This window comes from Silurus aristotelis (assembly GCF_946808225.1).
Source record: "Silurus aristotelis genome assembly, chromosome: 5".
Classification (NCBI taxonomy): domain Eukaryota; kingdom Metazoa; phylum Chordata; class Actinopteri; order Siluriformes; family Siluridae; genus Silurus; species Silurus aristotelis.
In genome coordinates, this window is record NC_139578.1 from 11,393,469 (window position 1) to 11,411,966 (window position 18,498).

The following is an 18,498-nucleotide window of genomic DNA, read 5'->3' on the forward strand; positions in this document are numbered from 1 at the left end:
AGATAAACAACTAATATTTAAGCTATTTCAGACAAAAAGCAGAAAATAGTTCTTGTTCTGATGGAATGTCACAAGCATGCTTCCACTCATTTCTTTGCAACTGTAGAGCATTTGCTGGCACACATTCAGTCTGAAGGCTAAATTATTTGGTTGTGGATCTGATTAGGTGATTAATGTAGAACAGATTCCGGGCGGGAAATGCACTCAGGCTGAAAGGGATCTGTCATAGCAGACCTGTGATTCTATTACTGATTTATTATTAATGCTGTCATCTTAGATCAGAATTTTGAGATCCTAGCATCTAGTGGGTTCCCAAATTCCCTGAAATCCCAACTTCTACCTCTTTCTTGTCAGGCAGTGTCGGGCTAAACTACTGGCATTGGATGTTCATTTGGAAAGGAAAGAAAAAGGAAAAATCAGTGGGATAGTCATATTTATAATAGAGTGTTAATAAATTAATTAGTTAATAATAAGCGTATAATTGTTCAGTTAGTAAATATTTTATTATTGTTATTATTGTTATAATTATTATTATAATAAAAACAAACAGTGGCAGACACTTCTGTGTGGTAGTGGTGCAAAAAATGCACATTTGTCTCTAAACAACCCTAAACATCCCTTGTTTAGCATATTGTCCCTCTTCCTCTTTCATGCTGATTTTGACAAATTTCATCCTAAATTATTCTTATCTATTTAATTTTAAAAAGAATATGATGCCTTAATCTGTACCAGTACATTGCACTTATTGTGTTCTAGGACAATATTTACTCTCAATCCTACAACCACACTAACTTCAGGCATTCTGGGTTTCATTGTTCTGTTGCTTTAAACAAAACACTACATTTAGAAAAAAATGACAAAAAACACAATATGTATCCACCCTGCACACAGAGAGCAATGAAGATAAATCTTAAAATTGTGACTTTTTTTCCAGGTCTGCCTTTTCTTTTCTTTCACACATCGCATTTTCACTGTTATTTTTAGAAACAAGGTCTTGGAATAGCTTACATCCTGAAATGGAAATTAAAGATCAACATGAGAACTTGACTTTGCAGCTATTTCCCCTTATGGGAATTAATGACTCAGAAAAAAGACAAAAAAAAGGAGAATAAAAGCCTCAGATGACCACTATTATCATAAATGTTAAGTCCAGATAATAATACAAGGGAAGCAGAAGATCCTCTTAAAGGGAGTGAGATATGCATCATTGTCTATTTTGCTGTCTTCCTGGACAGTTTTCTCTCCGGGATGATGAAAAGCATGTGGGTTCAGAATCTGCTATGGTGACAGGAATAGAACGAGGTTTCGGATCTTGCTGATAAATGTTTAGATTTAATAAGGCCCTTCTAAATGATCACATGGTTGGACATACAGTAGATTTAAAAAATTCCTACAGGCACCATATTTCTGCAATGAATAAAATGTTGTTTATAATGAAATTGTATATGCATTTCTATAAAACTAATGTTACAAATAAAACTAGGTTATGTCAAGGTTTTACAATATTCCAAGCACAATCCAGAGCAATCTCCATTCCTCATACTTCATAATGTGTGTTCTTTGCCCTGGGCACAAACTAAACAATACCACCTGTTTCAGCCTTTCAAACTATTCAATGCATAAACAACAAAAGCACGTCAGCTGACGTTGATTTAATGCTTTCATCACTTGCATCCTATCCAATCTAATAAGCTTACCATTGAAGGGAAATGCACGTAAATCTATCAGTGAATTTGCTGGTAATTTCCTGTAATCTCTTGGTAAGATTATTAATCGTCTTTATAAAGTCAGAACTGAGTACAAAATCCAGCATACAACATATTGAACGTTGGCAGAAGAAGCATAATTCTTCTTAATTGAATCTTCTTTAGATTACATTTATGCTTGGTTGCTTGTGAGGTTTTCAAAATCAATTTATTAGTGAACAAACCTTTCTCTCATGTTATGAAAATGTAAGTTCATGCACACTGGGTCATATACAGGTTCATCAGCAGGCAAGCATCTGAAGCATAACATATTCTGGCAGTAGTGTAGTTTGTACTCAAAACTTACACGTGTCAAACTATTGAAATAGACTAGGACGAATGTTCTTCTAAGTCAGACATAAACACTCTCACGGTCCTAGCCCTCCCCAGAGTGAAGCTGTCTATCGTGGGAGTTTGGAATGCTTTTTGTTTTTTATGACAATGTGAGCAAATATTAACAAATGGGCTTCCATGTAAGCACTCACACACACTCCAGAAGCAAAGAGTTAACGAATGTTAAAGTCGGAAATTACACTGAGAAAGTTGAACCAGCAGGCTGCTGTTAAAGCAAGTCAGGAGAATCCGTATTTATTTTGGTCACAGTTTTCGTGAAAATACAAACGAACAGAAAAAAAACAAACAAAAAAACGCTGCGGTGACCTTCTAAAAGCTAATTTTTAATTAATAAATAATTGTAACTTTTGGATTTCCCTTGCATTCCTTTGCTTTGGAATTTTGTGAAAGCAACAAACAAACTCATACACATACACTTCCTCATCAGATACCCACAACATCTTTTTTACGACTCACCCCATTCTGAAGTTTCATGTCAGTGCTGCACAGAGAGCAGAGTGTCCCCAATATAACACATATTCTTTGCCTTGCAATACTTTTTTCCTTTCTCCATTTCTCTCTCTCTCTTCTTTAAACTTCCCTTTTCTGACAGAGGCTCCTGCTGGCCTGGCTTTTATTTATGTCCTTTTTTGGGACTGGAGGAGATGGAGAGTTGCAGTATTACTCTCGGGCTATTAGAGAGAAGAAAACTCCCCTAGTGTAAGGGCCTTTAAACTATCTCTCTCCTGAGGCATCAAGTGTGTGTCTCAAATGCACAAGCTACCTTGTACAATGAAGTTCTTGGTTTGCACTTTCAACATTCTCACAGATGCTGCAGTGGATTTCTAGTAATATATTATTAAAACTATATAATATAGATTTCTAAATAATGAAAAATAAACATGTATGACCCACATAAAAATCATTATGCTGTGTGTAGGGCTGCACAGATTTTAATATCTTTGTAGTAACCAAATGTCCCACATAAATAGGAATATTTGACAGTTTTTACCTTATTAAAAACTACACCTGTTAATAAAAATGGAAAAATCTTCTCATTAATGGGGTTAGAATTAGGCTTAGGAGATGCATAGCGTTAATTAGCTGCATGTAAGACTTTTTGAAAGACATTTAGAAAGATGTTTTATATCTTGGTAGCGAACAAAATGTGCTCAGAAGGTTAGCAGTAGGAATAGGATTATTAGAGCGTTGTGGAGATATATGTCAGGTCAGGTCCTATGAAGAAATCAATTTCACCTTGCTAAAAATAAATAGCAATAATTTGCTATATGTGATGAGAAGATCCTCACAAACATAGCATACACACACACACACACACACCCACACAATGTGTGTGTGCATTAAAGATGTTTTCAAGATAGGTTTTTCTTTTGCCACATTTTTTTTGTTGTATTGCTTTGCTTATTCCCATTTAATTTTCCTCTCACACTAATTAGATTTTGTTTAATAATGAAAGGACACATCTCCTAGTAAGTGGACCCAAAGCAGATTGGCCACTGGGATACAGTACGGAAAAACCCTGCTTCCCTCTGTGCACAGCACCTCGAGGTAACTAGACTCTTGGGTTCAAGACATGTAAACATGTTGAGAGAAAACAGCTAGGCCATGAACTCAGGAGAGTTCATTCATTTTGATTAATTGGCTTCGGTGCATGCACAATACATCAGGTCAGGGGAGTGGAAGAGACCTCTAATGGCGATGTGCAAGCATCATCATGTAAAGTGTCATTGTACTACCCAAAATGAAATGGAGGTTTTCATGATTCATATGGCAAATTTACACATCAGGTATTTACTAATGTCTTATTTTACTTAAAGACATTTATTTTTTTATTTACACACATTCATATATTTTCTAGTGAGCTCAATTTCAAGTAATAACATCTATCTATCTATCTATCTATCTATCTATCTATCTATCTATCTATCTATCTATCTATCTATCTATCTATCTATCTATCTATCTATCTATCTATCTATCTATCTATCTATCTATCTATCTATCTATCTATCTATCATCACAAACACCACCCCATACATCTGTCCATTCATCTACTCATCTTTTCCACCTTTTCACACCCTTTTACACTCTTTGTCGTGTTTGCTTTCCATGTTTGCTTTTGAAGCATTTTGTGTTTCGTTTCTCATTTATGCATGTTTAATTAATATCTGCACCTGACTAAATACAAATATCTTCATTTAACAAGTGAAAAGTGATTTGCTTAATGTTACACTACTAATGAAATCCATAAGGAATGGGATATACCATATTCTGTGAAAACATGGATAGAAATCAAATATTTGTAAATATGTATATTTTAGAGTAGTCAATGTGCAGCTGGTATAGCAGTACAGATTTACTGTCCTCTGAAAACAACTTAACTTACAGCCAATATTGTCAAAATAGCTGGCAACAAAAGTGATATCTGCTGTGTTTTGTAACCATGCAAAGCTACATTTCCTATTTATCATGTTCATGTTTTTGTCTGCTTGTCAGGACCATACAAATTTGTATATGTTGTGTTGGAGCAGTTAAAATTTGGTGCGTTGAGTGCAGTTCTTTTATACTGACCACTGATTGTTTGACATGGAACCTCAAGGGAAAGAAAACGAAGGATTCGAGAATTAGATTAGTTGCTCTCCACAAAGATGGCTGAGGCTATAAGAAGATCAGTAACATCCTGAAACTGAGTTACAGTACAGTGACCAGGGTCATACAGAGTCATGAGTTTTTCCCAAGACGAGTTTCACTTGGAACAGGCCTCGCAAGTGTCCATCAAAGAAGTTAAGTCCTTGTGCTGTGTGTCAAGTGCAGAAGCAGACTTTATAAAACAGACACATGAGTGCTGCCAGCAATGCTTTAGAGGTTGCAGAAGCTGAAGGCCCAGACGCCGCACACTGCAACATAGCCGTTGTCCCATAAGGACGCTTCTTCTGATGTTGGCTCACAAGAAAGCCTGCAAACAGTTTGCTGTAGACAACCTGTCCAAGAGCATGAACTATGTCCTGTGGTCTGATGATACCAAGATAAACTTGTTTGGCTCAGATGATGTCCAGCTTGCCCTGGTGAGTTGTACTAAGAAAATTCTGTCTTGCCTATAGTCAAGCATAGTGGAACCTACTGGTATTCTCTTTGTATTGAGGAATGGCTTGTGGAAAGAAAGTTTTACACAGTCTAGATATACATTTTCTGTACCTTATTCCAGACACCTGGAGGGTGAAGACTGGGTGTGAGGGGTGTCTGTGGTCAGCCACAATGCTGGTGCTTTTGCAAATGAGACCATGATGATCTTCTTAACTGTCTTTACTATCGTCTGTATAGTAAATATTTTTTTCCGTGGCACCGCTGTTCCTCATTAGTTAATAATTACTGTATTATAAATCACACTGTTTCTCCCTCCAAGGAATGTATTATCTATTTCTATATCAATTTTTTAAATTGTAAATTCTATTTAATTTTTATTTCATTGCAATTCTATTCTATTTTAATATATTGTTATTTTTATTTTTGTTATTTCATTTAGTTTTTTGCCCTAATGCCTGGGTTTGGTTCCCCGCGGCAGTGAGAGCACCGAATCCTAACCACTAGACCACCAGGGAACCCAGTGAAGCATATAGCGCATGTAAAATGTAAGTGGATTGTCTTAGAGTTACACACCTCCTGCTGGTGCTCTGCAAGCAAAACAGCTAAATTGTCCTAGAAGAGCTTGCTATGCTAAAATCTGTACAGTAGTACATTTGTAATGTGTATTCTGAATAATGTAGTACGAAGCAGTACTGAGCTAGTACTGAACTATTACTGTTTTAATAATAGGAAAAAAAAGACATTTAAAAAAAATCTGGTAAACATTCAAGCTGCCTATGCTACTGCGTCATTTGAGCTCTAATTCCACACTACAATTAAATCCACATATCACTGTCAACACAACTCAACTGTTGTTTACAAAGTTTTCACTACTCAATTACTTTTTACGTATTTTGCTGCTTTGAATTCAATTCTCAACTGAGTTAAGAACTGTCAATTGTGTAGAACAGGTTTTTCTTTATATTACACATTTACTATGTTGTCTTATTTCTATTTTTCATAGAAATTATATTTCATTGTTTTCTTTTTCTTTCTCCATGTAGTGTTTCTGGATTCAGTGTACTACCTCAGGTTTGTTTTTTTTTTCCATTCAATGTTTGCACATCCATAAATGGTCTATTTGCTATGATTTTAATCTCTGTGGAGGTTTTTGTAAATTATGGAGATTTTCTTTAAAAGGACATGCAATTTCTGTGTGTGTATGTGTATGTGTGTGTGTGTGTGTGTTTGGTTGCACTTTCATGTGGTCACAATCGTTTCACAACCCTTTGACAAGCCCAAAAGCAGTTCGTCATGAACACATAGCTCAATAATAAAAATCTCTGAAAGAAAGACAATATATATCAGAACAAGGATTGTAGTCCTGAAGCGGGAAGGAAGACATTAAAAAAATGTGTAAAATGAATGTTTTCCGAATGCTCAGACTTAAACTAATAGGGAAAAAAAGACATTTGAGGTGGGAAGGTTAAATTCACATTTATTTGTAAAACAATATATTTTATCACATACAATAACAATTATATACACAGTAATGACTAATTCATTTTCTGGGAATACTTGCAGTTTGTCAAAGATTATAACAGAGAAATATTCCTTTGAACAATTCTAGATCAATTTGAAAAAACAAAAAAAGAAATATGAATGATGAGATTTTGAGAAAAGGTGCAAACAAAAGATTTGTGGAAGAAACAAGCAGACGAAAATAACAGATATATATATATATATATATATATATATATATATATATATATATATATATATATATATATATATATATATATATATATATATATAGTGAGGAAAATAAGTATTTGAACACCCTGCTATTTTGCAAGTTCTTCCACTTAGACACATTGGAGACATAATCTAAAAAAAAATAAATAATCCAGAAATCACAATATATGATTTTTAAACTATTTATTTGTATGATACAGCTGCAAATAAGTATTTGAACACCTGTCTATCAGCTAGAATTCTGACCCTCAAAGACCTGTTAGTCTGCCTTTAAAATGTCCACCTCCACTACATTTATTATCCTAAATTAGATGCACCTGTTTGAGGTCGTTAGCTGCATAAAGACACCTGTCCAACCCCATTCAATCAGTAAGAATCCAACTACTAACATGGCCAAGACCAAAGAGCTGTCCAAAGACACTAGAGACAAAATTGTACACCTCCACAAGGCTGGAAAGGGCTACGGGGAAATTGCCAAGCAGCCTGGTGAAAAAAGGTCCACTGTTGGAGCAATCATTAGAAAATGGAAGAAGCTAAACATGACTGTCAATCGCCCTCAGACTGGGGCCCCATGCAAGATCTCACCTCGTGGGGTCTCAATGATCCTAAGGAAGGTGAGAAATCAGCCCAGAACTACACGGGAGGAGCTGGTCAATGACCTGAAAAGAGCTGGGACCACCGTTTCCAAGGTTACTGTTGGTAATACCCTAAGACGTCATGGTTTGAAATCATGCATGGCACGGAAGGTCCCCCTGCTTAAACCAGCACATGTCCAGGCATGTCTTAAGTTTGCTAATAACCATTTGGATGATCCAGAGGAGTCATGGGAGAAAGTCATGTGGTCAGATGAGACCAAAATAGAACTTTTGGGTCAGAATTCCACTAAACGTGTTTGGACGAGGAAGAATTATGAGTACCATCCCAAGAACACCATCTCTACTGTAAAGCATGGGGGTGGTAGAATCATGCTTTGGGGGTGTTTTTCTGCACATGGGACAGGGTGACTGCACTTTATTAAGGAGAGAGTGACCGGGGCCATGTATTGCGAGATTTTGGGGAACAACCTCCTTCCCTCAGTTAGAGCATTGAAGATGGGTCGAGGCTGGGTCTTCCAACATGACAATGACCAGAAGAACACAGCCAGGATAACCAAGGAGTGGCTCTGTAAGAAGCATATCAAGGTTCTGGCGTGGCCTAGCCAGTCTCCAGACCTAAACACAATAGAGAATCTTTGGAGGAAGCTCAAATTCCGTGTTTCTCAGCGACAGGCCAGAAACCTGACTGATCTAGAGAAGATCTGTGTGGAGGAGTGGGCCAAAATCCCTCCTGCAGTGTGTGCAAACCTGGTGAAACACTACAGGAAACGTTTGACCTCTGTAAATGCAAACAAAGGCTACTGTACCAAATATTAACATTGACTTTCTCAAGTGTTCAAATACTTATTTGCAGCTGTATCATACAAATAAATAACTCTACTTTCCCTCATGGTGCTGCACATCTCCATATATGACTGTTGTGCCCATGCTGGTTCCTCTCCTTACAGTGTATTTCAGGTTTTGTCTAAATGTGAGAGCAGCGTAGCTGACGTCATCTGTATTCTGTTTAAATGAAAAACCTACATGTTAATGATAATTATAATCAATATGATTGTTCATAATTAAATATCATAATTCATTGTGTTCATGATGCAAACAATGCAATGCAACATAAACATAAATAAAAGAAACAATTATAAGTAGTGGTAGTATTACTATCAATAATATATATTGTATATGTATTGTATATATACTGTAGTTATTATTATTTTTTTTATATCAGACAGTTTCCACAATAGATATATATGAAAAGCATGGTGTGCCATCAATACGTAAAAAGTAAATTGTAATCCTCAGAAAACTGACATTTATTCAAATAAAAAAATTAATTAATTACAAAACACTGCTTTGTTGTTGATTATTTTCCTATAACATGATGGCATGCCATATTTTATACCTTACATGGACTAATTCATACTGTATGATAAACATTTGATCCAAAATTCAGCACTGTTCTTATTTCTATAGTGTTGATAGATAAGCCATTGCAGAGGTGTACATACCTGTAGCTACTTACTTATTAACTGTGTTTGATTTGTGATCTATCCAGTTTATATTTCATATATCAACCCTGACCCAGATACATTGTTTACTGGAGATAAAGTTGCAACAACATCAATGTGTACAAAAGGAGACTTGACTTTAATTTCTTTTTCCATGAGTTTAGGAAAATTCCATTCTTAACTTGAATGCTAAAGTGGGTCAGGTGTGGTAAACGTTTGTAATTTTAACATGAGCTGCGCACATAAATCGTACTACACCAACATTTCAAAGGTCAAGCCCCTGTTCCCGCACTCTAACCACCCCTCACAGTGTTTAATTCTGAGCACAAAAATAGCAACTAGGTGACATGAGATCCAAAACCATTATGCGCTGCGTTGTTAACACACATTTTGTTACGCTTGCATGGAGCCAATTAACATTTGGCATGGCTTGTAAATTAAAGTGTGAATATTGTACAATTATCAAGCCAATCCACTATTAAAGACCACATACACATTCTCCTGTACCACGCTCTGGTCTTGCTGCACCTGAAAAAAAAAATACTAATTGAAATATTACAATCAAAATGTCTTTCTAAAGGAAGCTGTCCTTATCAGTTTTATTATGAATAATTGTACAATTGATAAAATGTTTAACAAAATATGAACAGATTATTTGTTATCAAATAGTCTATATCAACATTTGCTCACTCTTGTTCTTACCTGATTTGTTTTTCTTAAAAAGGTGATAAATGAGAGCAATGATGACACATATCGATGCCATATTAGTCGCTGATAGTACTGGCACAGCATAATCAAAAACTGATGGCGTTTCTAAAAAAGGAATAAGAAGTTTTTAATGTAAATAGATTACATTAAAAATGAATCACAAGAAAATGGGTGTATAAAAAGACCTTTATATATGAATTATTTTTAAAAGAACATGCAAGGAGTTAATAAATGTCAGTGGTGGAAGAAGAACACAAAGCATGTAGTTGAGTAAAAGTATAGATACAGTACGTCAAATATTATTTATTACTATTAATTGGTTTAAGCGTTGATAAGCTCCTCTCTGCTTTAGCTACCATCACTGGAAGAGTAAAATATATTCTGATAGCAGGCCACATATTTGGATACATTTCTGAGAGCTCCATTTCATGTATAAATATCACCCTAAATGCATTTATTGTACAATTAAATACACATGTCATTGTGCACAATTTATCAAGCTTTCAGAACCAAGACACATACAACTCCTTGGAAATTTGTAGCCATAAGATACATACAACATCTATATCCTTATAATATATGTCTTTTTAAATAAGCCTTTTAAGCTGCACTGGAGATTCCCCCCTTACTGAACTCAGTTCAGGACCAATTCAGTACAATCAAAAAAACCTTTATGACATCAGATCACTTAAAGATAACCAAATAAATAAGTGCTATTTTAACTACAATCTATCTTGACTAGGTTGGTGGTAAATGTTTTTTGTTGCTACACACATTACCATAAACTACATACTATAAATTATAATGTTATGCAAGCTATAAAAAAAAAATATTTTTGCTCTGTGTGTAAAAGTATAGCAGGCAACACAACATAAATGATATATAGTTATTAGCCTATTTTATTAAATGCATTAGCCTATACTTTCCTCATAATGGTATGAGTTATAGAGCTGCATATACACCTTTAGCTTTTGCAAGTTTCATTCCTCTTTTTTCTGAATTAGGCTCATTAGGGTTTAGATCTTTTTTTGTCATACATAATTTTAATTTGGATTCAACTCTCCACACTGATGAGATGTCACTCCCACTGGAAACCCTGAAAGCTGATGTGATGTTACCCAACCCCTGCCTCTCCTTTCGAAGTGTATGAGTGAGGGAACTTCTCCGGGCAGTGGGTGCACAATCCGAGTCCTGACCAGGTTCATTCATCGTGACATGATATAATAATTGATGTGACCAAGCAGCCCCCTGGCAAGATGCCGCCCTACTCGGCTGCCCATGTTACATAAATCTGCCACTTTGACACTTTTCTCTCATGCCAGCAAAAACTTTCTCAGAAATCTGAGCTACAGTAGCTGCTCTGTGGGACACTTAGGTTCTTATCATCCTGTCATCCATCAGTTCATTAGTTATCCTTTCCACTTTTTGTAGGCACTAACCACTGTATAATAGGAACACCCCATGACTTGCTTTTTTTTTTTTTGACCAAGTTTTACTAGTCAACTGATTTTACTGAGGTATTGGCCAAACTGTCAATAACACTTCATTCAATAACAACAGAAACCACACACAAATTGAATGTATAATTTTAGGCTTTTAGTATTAATGCAATTAGACAAAATAAATAAATAGCAGTAATAATAATAATAGCCACTTTTTTGTTTCTTCTCTGTAAAGTACATCTGATATCAATACACATACATAAAAAAATAGCAGATCACACCCACCGTGACTTTCATCTTCATCTTTAGATGCCGTTGTTGGTTTAGTTGCTGTGAAAAGAAACACAGTACAACTTACTTGATCACACAAAGCGTCACACAAATACAACAACATTTTCTTCATAAAGGTTAAATACAGGTATTGTTTTTATATATATTGTCAGTGAGCACAGGACACAATGAAAGGCCAGATTATTCTGTCAGAACATGCAGGTGACTAGGTGAGTACGGACCCAAATGCAGGATGCCACATGAGTAATGGGGCACAGGCAAAAAACAAAGTCGAAAAAGAGTCTCCAGGGTCAAAACACAGGCAAAAATTGCAAAACCAGGGAACAAAACTAGGAAGGGCAAAGCAGAAACAAAAACTGAAAAACAGTCCAGAGTTCAAACCAGAAACAGAGCAGAACAGGGGTCAGGAACATTAACAGGATCAGGAACAGAATCCAGAGCAGGCAGGGTGGCAAGAATAATTTCAGGGGCTCGGAAGCCGGTAAAATAATCTGGCCACTGTCCTTGAATAACGGGAGGCGCAGGGAAAAACAAAGCAAGATGGCCGCCAGCCCAGAAGTGGAGGTGCCATGAAGATCCTGACATATATATATATATATATATATATATATATATATATATATATATATATATAGAGAGAGATAGTGAGAGAGAGAGAGAGAGAGAGAGAGAGAGAGAGAGAGAGAGAGAGGCATGATTGTATATAAAAAAATTAAATTAAATTAAATTAAATTAAATAAAAATTAGGGACTTTGAAAGGGTCCAAGCAAAACACATTTAAGTGTGTTTTCATAAATATAAGTGCTGGATTATGTAGACCAGAGAGTCTTTGTTACAACATTGTGTGAAATCCATCCTTATTTAAATCACATGAAAGAATAAATTGATTGGAGTGACGATGGTCATTAATATTGTTGCTGTATTCTAACACTTCATTAACTTTATATATACAAATTAAAATCAAATACACATATATTTACAACTTAATGTACACTAATTACAATCTGTAATTAAATATAATTACAAATTTAATTTAATATACACATTTATTTGTATGTTCTTTTTGTCTTGGCAAAAATGCCTTGCCTTTAAAATATACATTTTCATAGCAGCAGCTCTAAAAGCTTATTTTCACACAATTATGTTGAAGAATTTGCTATAACATATTCCAGTGTATGTATTTTAAACTCACCAACTACATCTTCGACAATTAACTTAGTCCCATTTCCAAAATATAACTGATCATAGCCGTGCCCTCCACAAATATATGTTGCAGTATCACTTGGTTCCAAGGACAAAAAAGTCAAGCTGAAGTTTCTTTTTTTTAGAACAACTCTGATTCTGGAATTATTTTTAAACTGGCCAAATATTTGCACATTACCTCTCAGTGAATTTACATTAGCTATAAAAACTGAAACTCCTTCAAGAGGAACTTGTATCCAAAAAAATGAAAAGTGGCCTTCTGCCTCAACATAACACTGAATCGTTGTGGAGAATCCTGCCTGTATCCTCACTGATAAATTTGGCTGCGAGATCGGATAACCACCAACAGATGCACCTAAAGTATTAGAATCTGATTAACTATTCATCGGCATCAAGATATGATGGTAAACATGTACATATTAGGTCTAACTTATTTTTGCATTTCTAATAGCTTTTTAATGTTATTTTATTAGAATATAAAATATTATATTAAATTGATATTAGAAAATGTATTTATTTCATACTCACACACGATCAAGTTAAAAAATATTCGATATAATAATTTGAGCATATTCATTGTCAGTTTAAGAGAACTGTTTTGGGCTCAGGTGGAAAAATATGTAAAGGTAAAACTAACATTCAGGGGAGGGAAGAGGTTGTGGTATTTCTGTGTGGTTTTGCTGATTGAGCAGATGTGTCATGCTCTCCTGCACAATTGTGCATTTTTTCCCCTAAAAATATATATATTTTAGTGTATAGTATCAGTGTTAAATATATCATTTAAATTACATATTAAAAACTATGTAAGTTTTTTAGAAGAAGATATTTGTGTGTGTGTGTGTGTGTGTGTGTGTGTGTGTGTGTGTGTGTGTGTGTGTGTGTGTGTGTGTGTGTGTGCGTGCGCGCGTGCGTGTGTGTGTTTGTGTGTGATTACAACTTATTATATTACAACCAAAATTAGTCAAGCCTAATGCATAGCATTTAAACGTGCTTTTTACATTGGTGCATATATTTGGGTATAGACAACAGGGATGTGCTAATGTTCAAACAAATCTAAAAGTACTAATGAGTAAACATTATCTAGAAATGCCACCATCCTCTCTGGGCCAAAGCTCATTTAAAATGTACTAAAGCAAATTTAAAAAACAGTGGTCAGAATAATTGAAATTTGTAACTTCTTTTTGAAAACCATGAACACCACATCCTCCGGACTAAAGAGGAGAGGAAAAAACTGGCTTGTTATCAGTGTTGCATTTCTAATGGAATGGGAGTGCATTAGTGCATGTGGAATGGGCAGCTTGCACATTTGGAAAGGCTCCATCAATGCTAAATTGTATATACAGGTTTTAGAGCAAAAAAAAGTTTCCATCCAGAAAACATCTTTTTCAGGGAAAGTCTTGCATATTTGAGCAAGACAATGCTAACTGCATACTGCATCAATTATAATAGTATGACTTCATAGTGGTCTTCATTGCAGTTACCAGCACAGTTTTACTGCTTCAGTGTTGTATTCTGTTGATATTACAGCAATTGTTTTATGGTATTAATTATGTATTTATTAAACAATAGTAATAAGACATATAATTAAATGTCATGAAAGAGACAAGTTCTGTCCTGTTATCACTATCTTTATTTTTCTTTATATTAATAAGAAAAAAAACTCACCTGATAACTTTTGAAAATAACACTTTCTATGAAAATGATTACAGAATTTGTTTGTGAATAATTTAATCACCAATGCACTTTTACAGCCATCAGCACATAGTGCAAAGTGGCTTATTTGGCAATTGATTGTCTCAGGTGGGGCCCTTTTATTCATATTTCACATGGGGGTTTTGGGCAAATGTATAAAATATTTACAATATAAATATTTATAATAGTTGCTTTGTATGAGTTTGTGAGCCTCAGACTGTGAAGCCGCAACACAATGTTGCAACTGGATACGCTCAACCTAAATAACAACTTGCTTGCATTAACTAGGAAATGTGCTTATGTTCGCATGAAAATCCAGCACCAAGTCCTGGAATATGAAAGGAATTCCAACCAATTCTTAACAGGTTCACAGAACTAATATTCATTCATTCATTCATTTTCTCCCGCTTATCCGTAATTCGGGTCGCGGGGGCAGCAGTCTAAGCAGGCCCCCGCCTTCGACTCCTGCCCAATCCTCACAGCACCGTCCCTTACGGTCCCTCCTGCAGGTGGTGAGCTTACAGGAAGAGAACTAATATAATGAAACGTTAAAGCAGGTTACTTGCAGTAGCATATTTCCACCAGAGGGGTCCTTAAATCCCCCAAAGGTGAGCACTGTAGACGGTATGATCTTAAAAAAACAAACATGAGAAATGATAACGTGTATATAATTTTTGCAAAATTTGCAAAAACTTTTCTTTATGACCTTTAGGCTAGGTATAAGGATGAGGTTGTGGATTCCTTATATTATATTACATATGCATAAAATCAAAGAAATCTAACCACATTGTTCATTCAACATGTAGTAATATCTCCTTCATACTGAAATTTTATGACAAAATTCATACCATTAAATATAATGAAGAAGATTTTTTTGCTGTTGCTTTTCTAGCACTGTAAAAGTGCATGCGGCCATGAAAAGAGTATGACACTCAATCTGTTTCACACATGCACATGATGACAATGTCATTTTCCTCCATCTGCTTTGATGCATGTTTTGCACATGTGTGAAAGTTAGTTGGAAGGCAAGAAAGTCATGCTAACCACTTATTTGAAGGGCAGTAACCGCAAGTAGAACAAACTTGTACCTCCATTTATTGTATGACCCGCTTACTTTCGGTACATCCTCCTATAACTTTCTGTTTATGCAACATATTTTCTTCATTTCTTTAGAAGTCACACATACTATGTGAAGAAACCGAGAAAAAAAATGTTCACTCTTGGAATATTTTCTCCTCTGTCCAGCTCGTAAGTTGAATTATTTAAACGATTTTCTGTTATGTTATTTAAAACATATGTAACCAGTTAATTGTGTGTGTGTGTGTGTGTGTGTGTGTGTGTGTGTGTGTGTGTGTGTGTGTGTGTGTGTGTGTGTGTGTGTGTGTGTGTGTGTGCGTGCGTGCGTGTGTGTGTGTGTGTGTGTATATATATATTTTTTCAGATCTTGTCAAATCACAAACAGATATCCAGAAATCTGAGAGTCTGCTACTTGTTAAAGAAAGAGATAGTGTTATAATTACTTGCATTTATAAAAGTGATATGGCCATGCACTTCTCATGGTACAAACACAGACATGGTCAGAAGCCTAGACTCATCTCCAATTTCTATAAATACGACACAAAGGCCACATTTCATCACGAGTTCAAGGGTGACACACGTTTCAGCATGGTGAACAAAAAAGGCATAACTTACCTGGAAATAAAAGATTTAAGGATCTCAGACTCGGCCACATATTACTGTGGAAGTGCTCATTCCAATATAGTGGAATTCGGCGAAGGAACTCAGCTGATAGTACAAGGTAATTTTGTTGTTGATTCATGCGAGACGCATTTGTAATTATCCCCCGATTAAATAATAAATAACTTTATTAGAACTAATGAAAATTACCCCATTAAATATCCTTACTTTCTTTTTTATCTCTTTTTTAAATCAATGCTTGTACATGCTTGTAAATATCAGTGGTAGCTTTTGAGCACACAAGTTGAAACGACTACAACTTCAACAAATCATTAGCAAATCTGAAATATTTCATTGTGATTTCTCAACTTACATTAGACAAACCTAATATAATAAAATGATAACATATTATTAAAGTGCTATTCTTTGAAAAGTTGTATACTATAAAAGTGTAAACCTTTAGTATTTTCTTAGGTCAAACGTTCATTTTTCATAGGTGTGTGTTACCTGCATACATAATCATTCTCTTACTAGTAAAGCTTTTTATAGAATTGTACTAGCAGAGGTTTTGCTACTAGCTAGCATTAGTTACATATTCACTGCAATTAATTAGCTAAGAAGCTCATTTAAAACATAATGTGTTATAACCAAATAGATGTTTGGTTGGTTTGTTACTGTAGCTTTGTATGAATTTATATTACATATTTATATTATGCCGTTTAATTATTATATGTAATTATTTAATGGTGTGGGATGTTTTGGAACATCTAAGCAACACGGTTGTTCCATTAAATAAGTTTTTTTGCGAACAAAAAAATAATCAGTTTTTATTTTTCCAATATTTTAGCAACAATATTATTTTGCATGTATATATACATATTTATATTTAAATAATTTGCATGTGAATAGAAATACATTTTCAATTGTGTAAAATAATTGCAGGTAATAAAATGAAGACGCATTACAAGTGAAAATAGAATTGGTTAGAATACTGACACAATGTAATACTTGTTTAGCTACACAGTTTGTGCTCCAGCAGTCTGTGCCTGATCCGACTCATCCCGGGGCCTCTGTGACTCTGCAGTGTACGGTCATCACTGATAGCTGTGCAGAAAATTACAGTGTGTACTGGTATAGACAGGACTCAAAAGAATCTCATTCTGGAATCATTTATTCTTATGAAGACAGCAATGCTTTGTGTAACAAGAATCCTGTAGCTGGTTCTTCTACAAAAACCTGCATTTACAATCTGCCCAAGATGAATCTTAGTCTCTCCAACGCTGGAACATATTACTGTGCTGTAGTTGCATGTGGAGAGATACTGTTTGGGAATGGAACCAAGCTCGATATGAATATTACAGGTGGGATTTCTCTCCTTGATTTTCCAAAATCATGAATTACATTTTGTCATTAGAAATCAAAAATATTTTTTTTATGCTCTTTCAGGTCCGGGCTGCTCTGAACACATTCAATTCTTGGTGCTTTTTTCGATCATAAGATTTTGCGCTCTTTTGTTTTGTATCGTTGTAGTTACAATACTTTTTTGCAGGAGCAAAAAAGCTAAATATTCTGTTAAACTAGAAAAAAAAATCTTGTTTAGATAGAAATAGAAAAGATCTGATTTATTATTGAGTGAATTTTTTTTTTTTAAACCAACCAAGTTTATAAACTATTTGTAATGTCCATTTGCATTTGCTTTTGTCAATACAGTGTTAAGAAAACTGTATTTTTCAAAATTAAATGAATATAACTACTGTTGTAAACGTGGATCTGCAATCTGTTTTAAGACTCTGGTAATGCGCCATAACACAAGCACATATAATACAATAAAATATATTTTGTTTTATTTGTCTTTTTGTTTCTTTTTTGTTCATAAATAGATTTTTAACAAATTATTCTGTAATGTGTTGTGTGATTTACAGCTTTGCTTTGTCTAACATTGATTAAACAAACATGATCTAAGAAATGTAATGAAATATTCATGTTTTTTTTTTTTTTTTTATTCCTCCTGAAGCTAAAGTTTAGCGCTTCAGAGATTGGTTATTGTATGTTTTCATTTCAAACCTTGTATTCCTGTTTATGTATTTAATTTTAATAAATGTGTGTTATGTTAATACACTTATGCATTAGTTCTATATTAATACAAGATATATAGTATTTTATCATAAATTCCATGAATGTACATTCTAATTCATTCAGTTTCCTTTACTTGTGAAATGTTATAACAATGTTGAACTTTTATACCAGAAGTCACTAATTTATTTTGCTTTATATGGCAACCAAACATAAACTGTTTCATGGAATGCTGTGATTTACTTGCACTAAGTAAACAATTAAGAAATGAGTTGATCTTATATAGTAACTAGCATGATAAAAATATCGATATTAACCAAAGCCTTTTTTTATATGTCAGTATCAGATCAAGCATCAATGCCAAGTCATTTAATATGTATATTACAGCAAACAGGAC

At 34.6% G+C, this 18,498-nt stretch overlaps 3 protein-coding genes across 7 annotated transcripts in view; 1 reads left to right on the top strand and 2 right to left on the bottom strand.

Annotated features, from left to right (window-relative positions):
- The window catches only part of pde5ab (phosphodiesterase 5A, cGMP-specific, b), a 39,082-nt gene extending 36,350 nt beyond the window's left edge, over positions 1–2,732 (bottom strand). The window contains exon 1 of the mRNA XM_083542161.1: positions 2,556–2,732. Coding sequence (XP_083398287.1) covers positions 2,556–2,560 — 5 coding nt within the window. The 5' untranslated portion in view covers positions 2,561–2,732. The remainder of the gene's footprint in view (positions 1–2,555) is intronic.
- A 5,651-nt stretch (positions 2,733–8,383) lies between these two features.
- On the bottom strand, positions 8,384–13,275 carry LOC310726659 (T-cell surface glycoprotein CD8 beta chain-like). 4 transcript variants are annotated; one of them, XR_014533801.1, is made up of 6 exons: positions 13,188–13,275; positions 12,649–13,014; positions 11,457–11,495; positions 9,718–9,828; positions 9,509–9,543; positions 8,384–8,515 (listed from the first exon to the last, which is right to left on the bottom strand). XR_014533801.1 is itself a non-coding variant. In XM_083542400.1 (6 exons), the coding sequence occupies exons 1-6, from the start codon at positions 13,234–13,236 to the stop codon at positions 8,390–8,392; spliced, it is 543 nt and encodes a 180-aa protein (XP_083398526.1). In that variant the 5' UTR covers positions 13,237–13,275; the 3' UTR covers positions 8,384–8,389. The 4 variants fall into 4 exon arrangements, 3 of the variants coding, with proteins under 3 accessions (XP_083398526.1, XP_083398525.1, XP_083398527.1); XM_083542400.1 differs by having other exon boundaries at positions 11,451–11,495; positions 12,838–13,014; XM_083542399.1 differs by having other exon boundaries at positions 11,451–11,495.
- A 2,128-nt stretch (positions 13,276–15,403) lies between these two features.
- Positions 15,404–18,142, top strand: nitr9 (novel immune-type receptor 9). Of its 2 annotated transcripts, none has more exons than XM_083542438.1 (4): positions 15,404–15,599; positions 15,793–16,149; positions 17,045–17,389; positions 17,475–18,142. In XM_083542438.1, the coding sequence occupies exons 2-4, from the start codon at positions 15,891–15,893 to the stop codon at positions 17,630–17,632; spliced, it is 762 nt and encodes a 253-aa protein (XP_083398564.1). In that variant the 5' UTR covers positions 15,404–15,599; positions 15,793–15,890; the 3' UTR covers positions 17,633–18,142. The 2 variants fall into 2 exon arrangements, with proteins under 2 accessions (XP_083398564.1, XP_083398563.1); XM_083542437.1 differs by having other exon boundaries at positions 15,407–15,599; positions 15,793–16,160; positions 17,053–17,389.
- The last annotated feature ends 356 nt before the right edge of the window (positions 18,143–18,498 follow it).

Excerpts from the sequence above, each read along its gene's own strand:
- LOC310726659 (XM_083542399.1), bottom strand. The coding sequence starts at position 13,236 with ATGAATATGCTCAAATTATTATATCGAATATTTTTTAACTTGATCGTG. Across the intron at positions 13,015-13,187 it reads ATTTTTTAACTTGATCGTGT|GTGCATCTGTTGGTGGTTAT; the intron begins GTGAGTATGAAA and ends CTAATACTTTAG. Across the intron at positions 9,544-9,717 it reads TTTTAAGAAAAACAAATCAG|GTGCAGCAAGACCAGAGCGT; the intron begins GTAAGAACAAGA and ends TTTTTTTTTCAG.
- nitr9 (XM_083542437.1), top strand. The coding sequence starts at position 15,891 with ATGGCCATGCACTTCTCATGGTACAAACACAGACATGGTCAGAAGCCT. Across the intron at positions 16,161-17,052 it reads TAGTACAAGGTAATTTTGTT|TTTGTGCTCCAGCAGTCTGT; the intron begins GTTGATTCATGC and ends TTAGCTACACAG. Across the intron at positions 17,390-17,474 it reads GCTCGATATGAATATTACAG|GTCCGGGCTGCTCTGAACAC; the intron begins GTGGGATTTCTC and ends ATGCTCTTTCAG.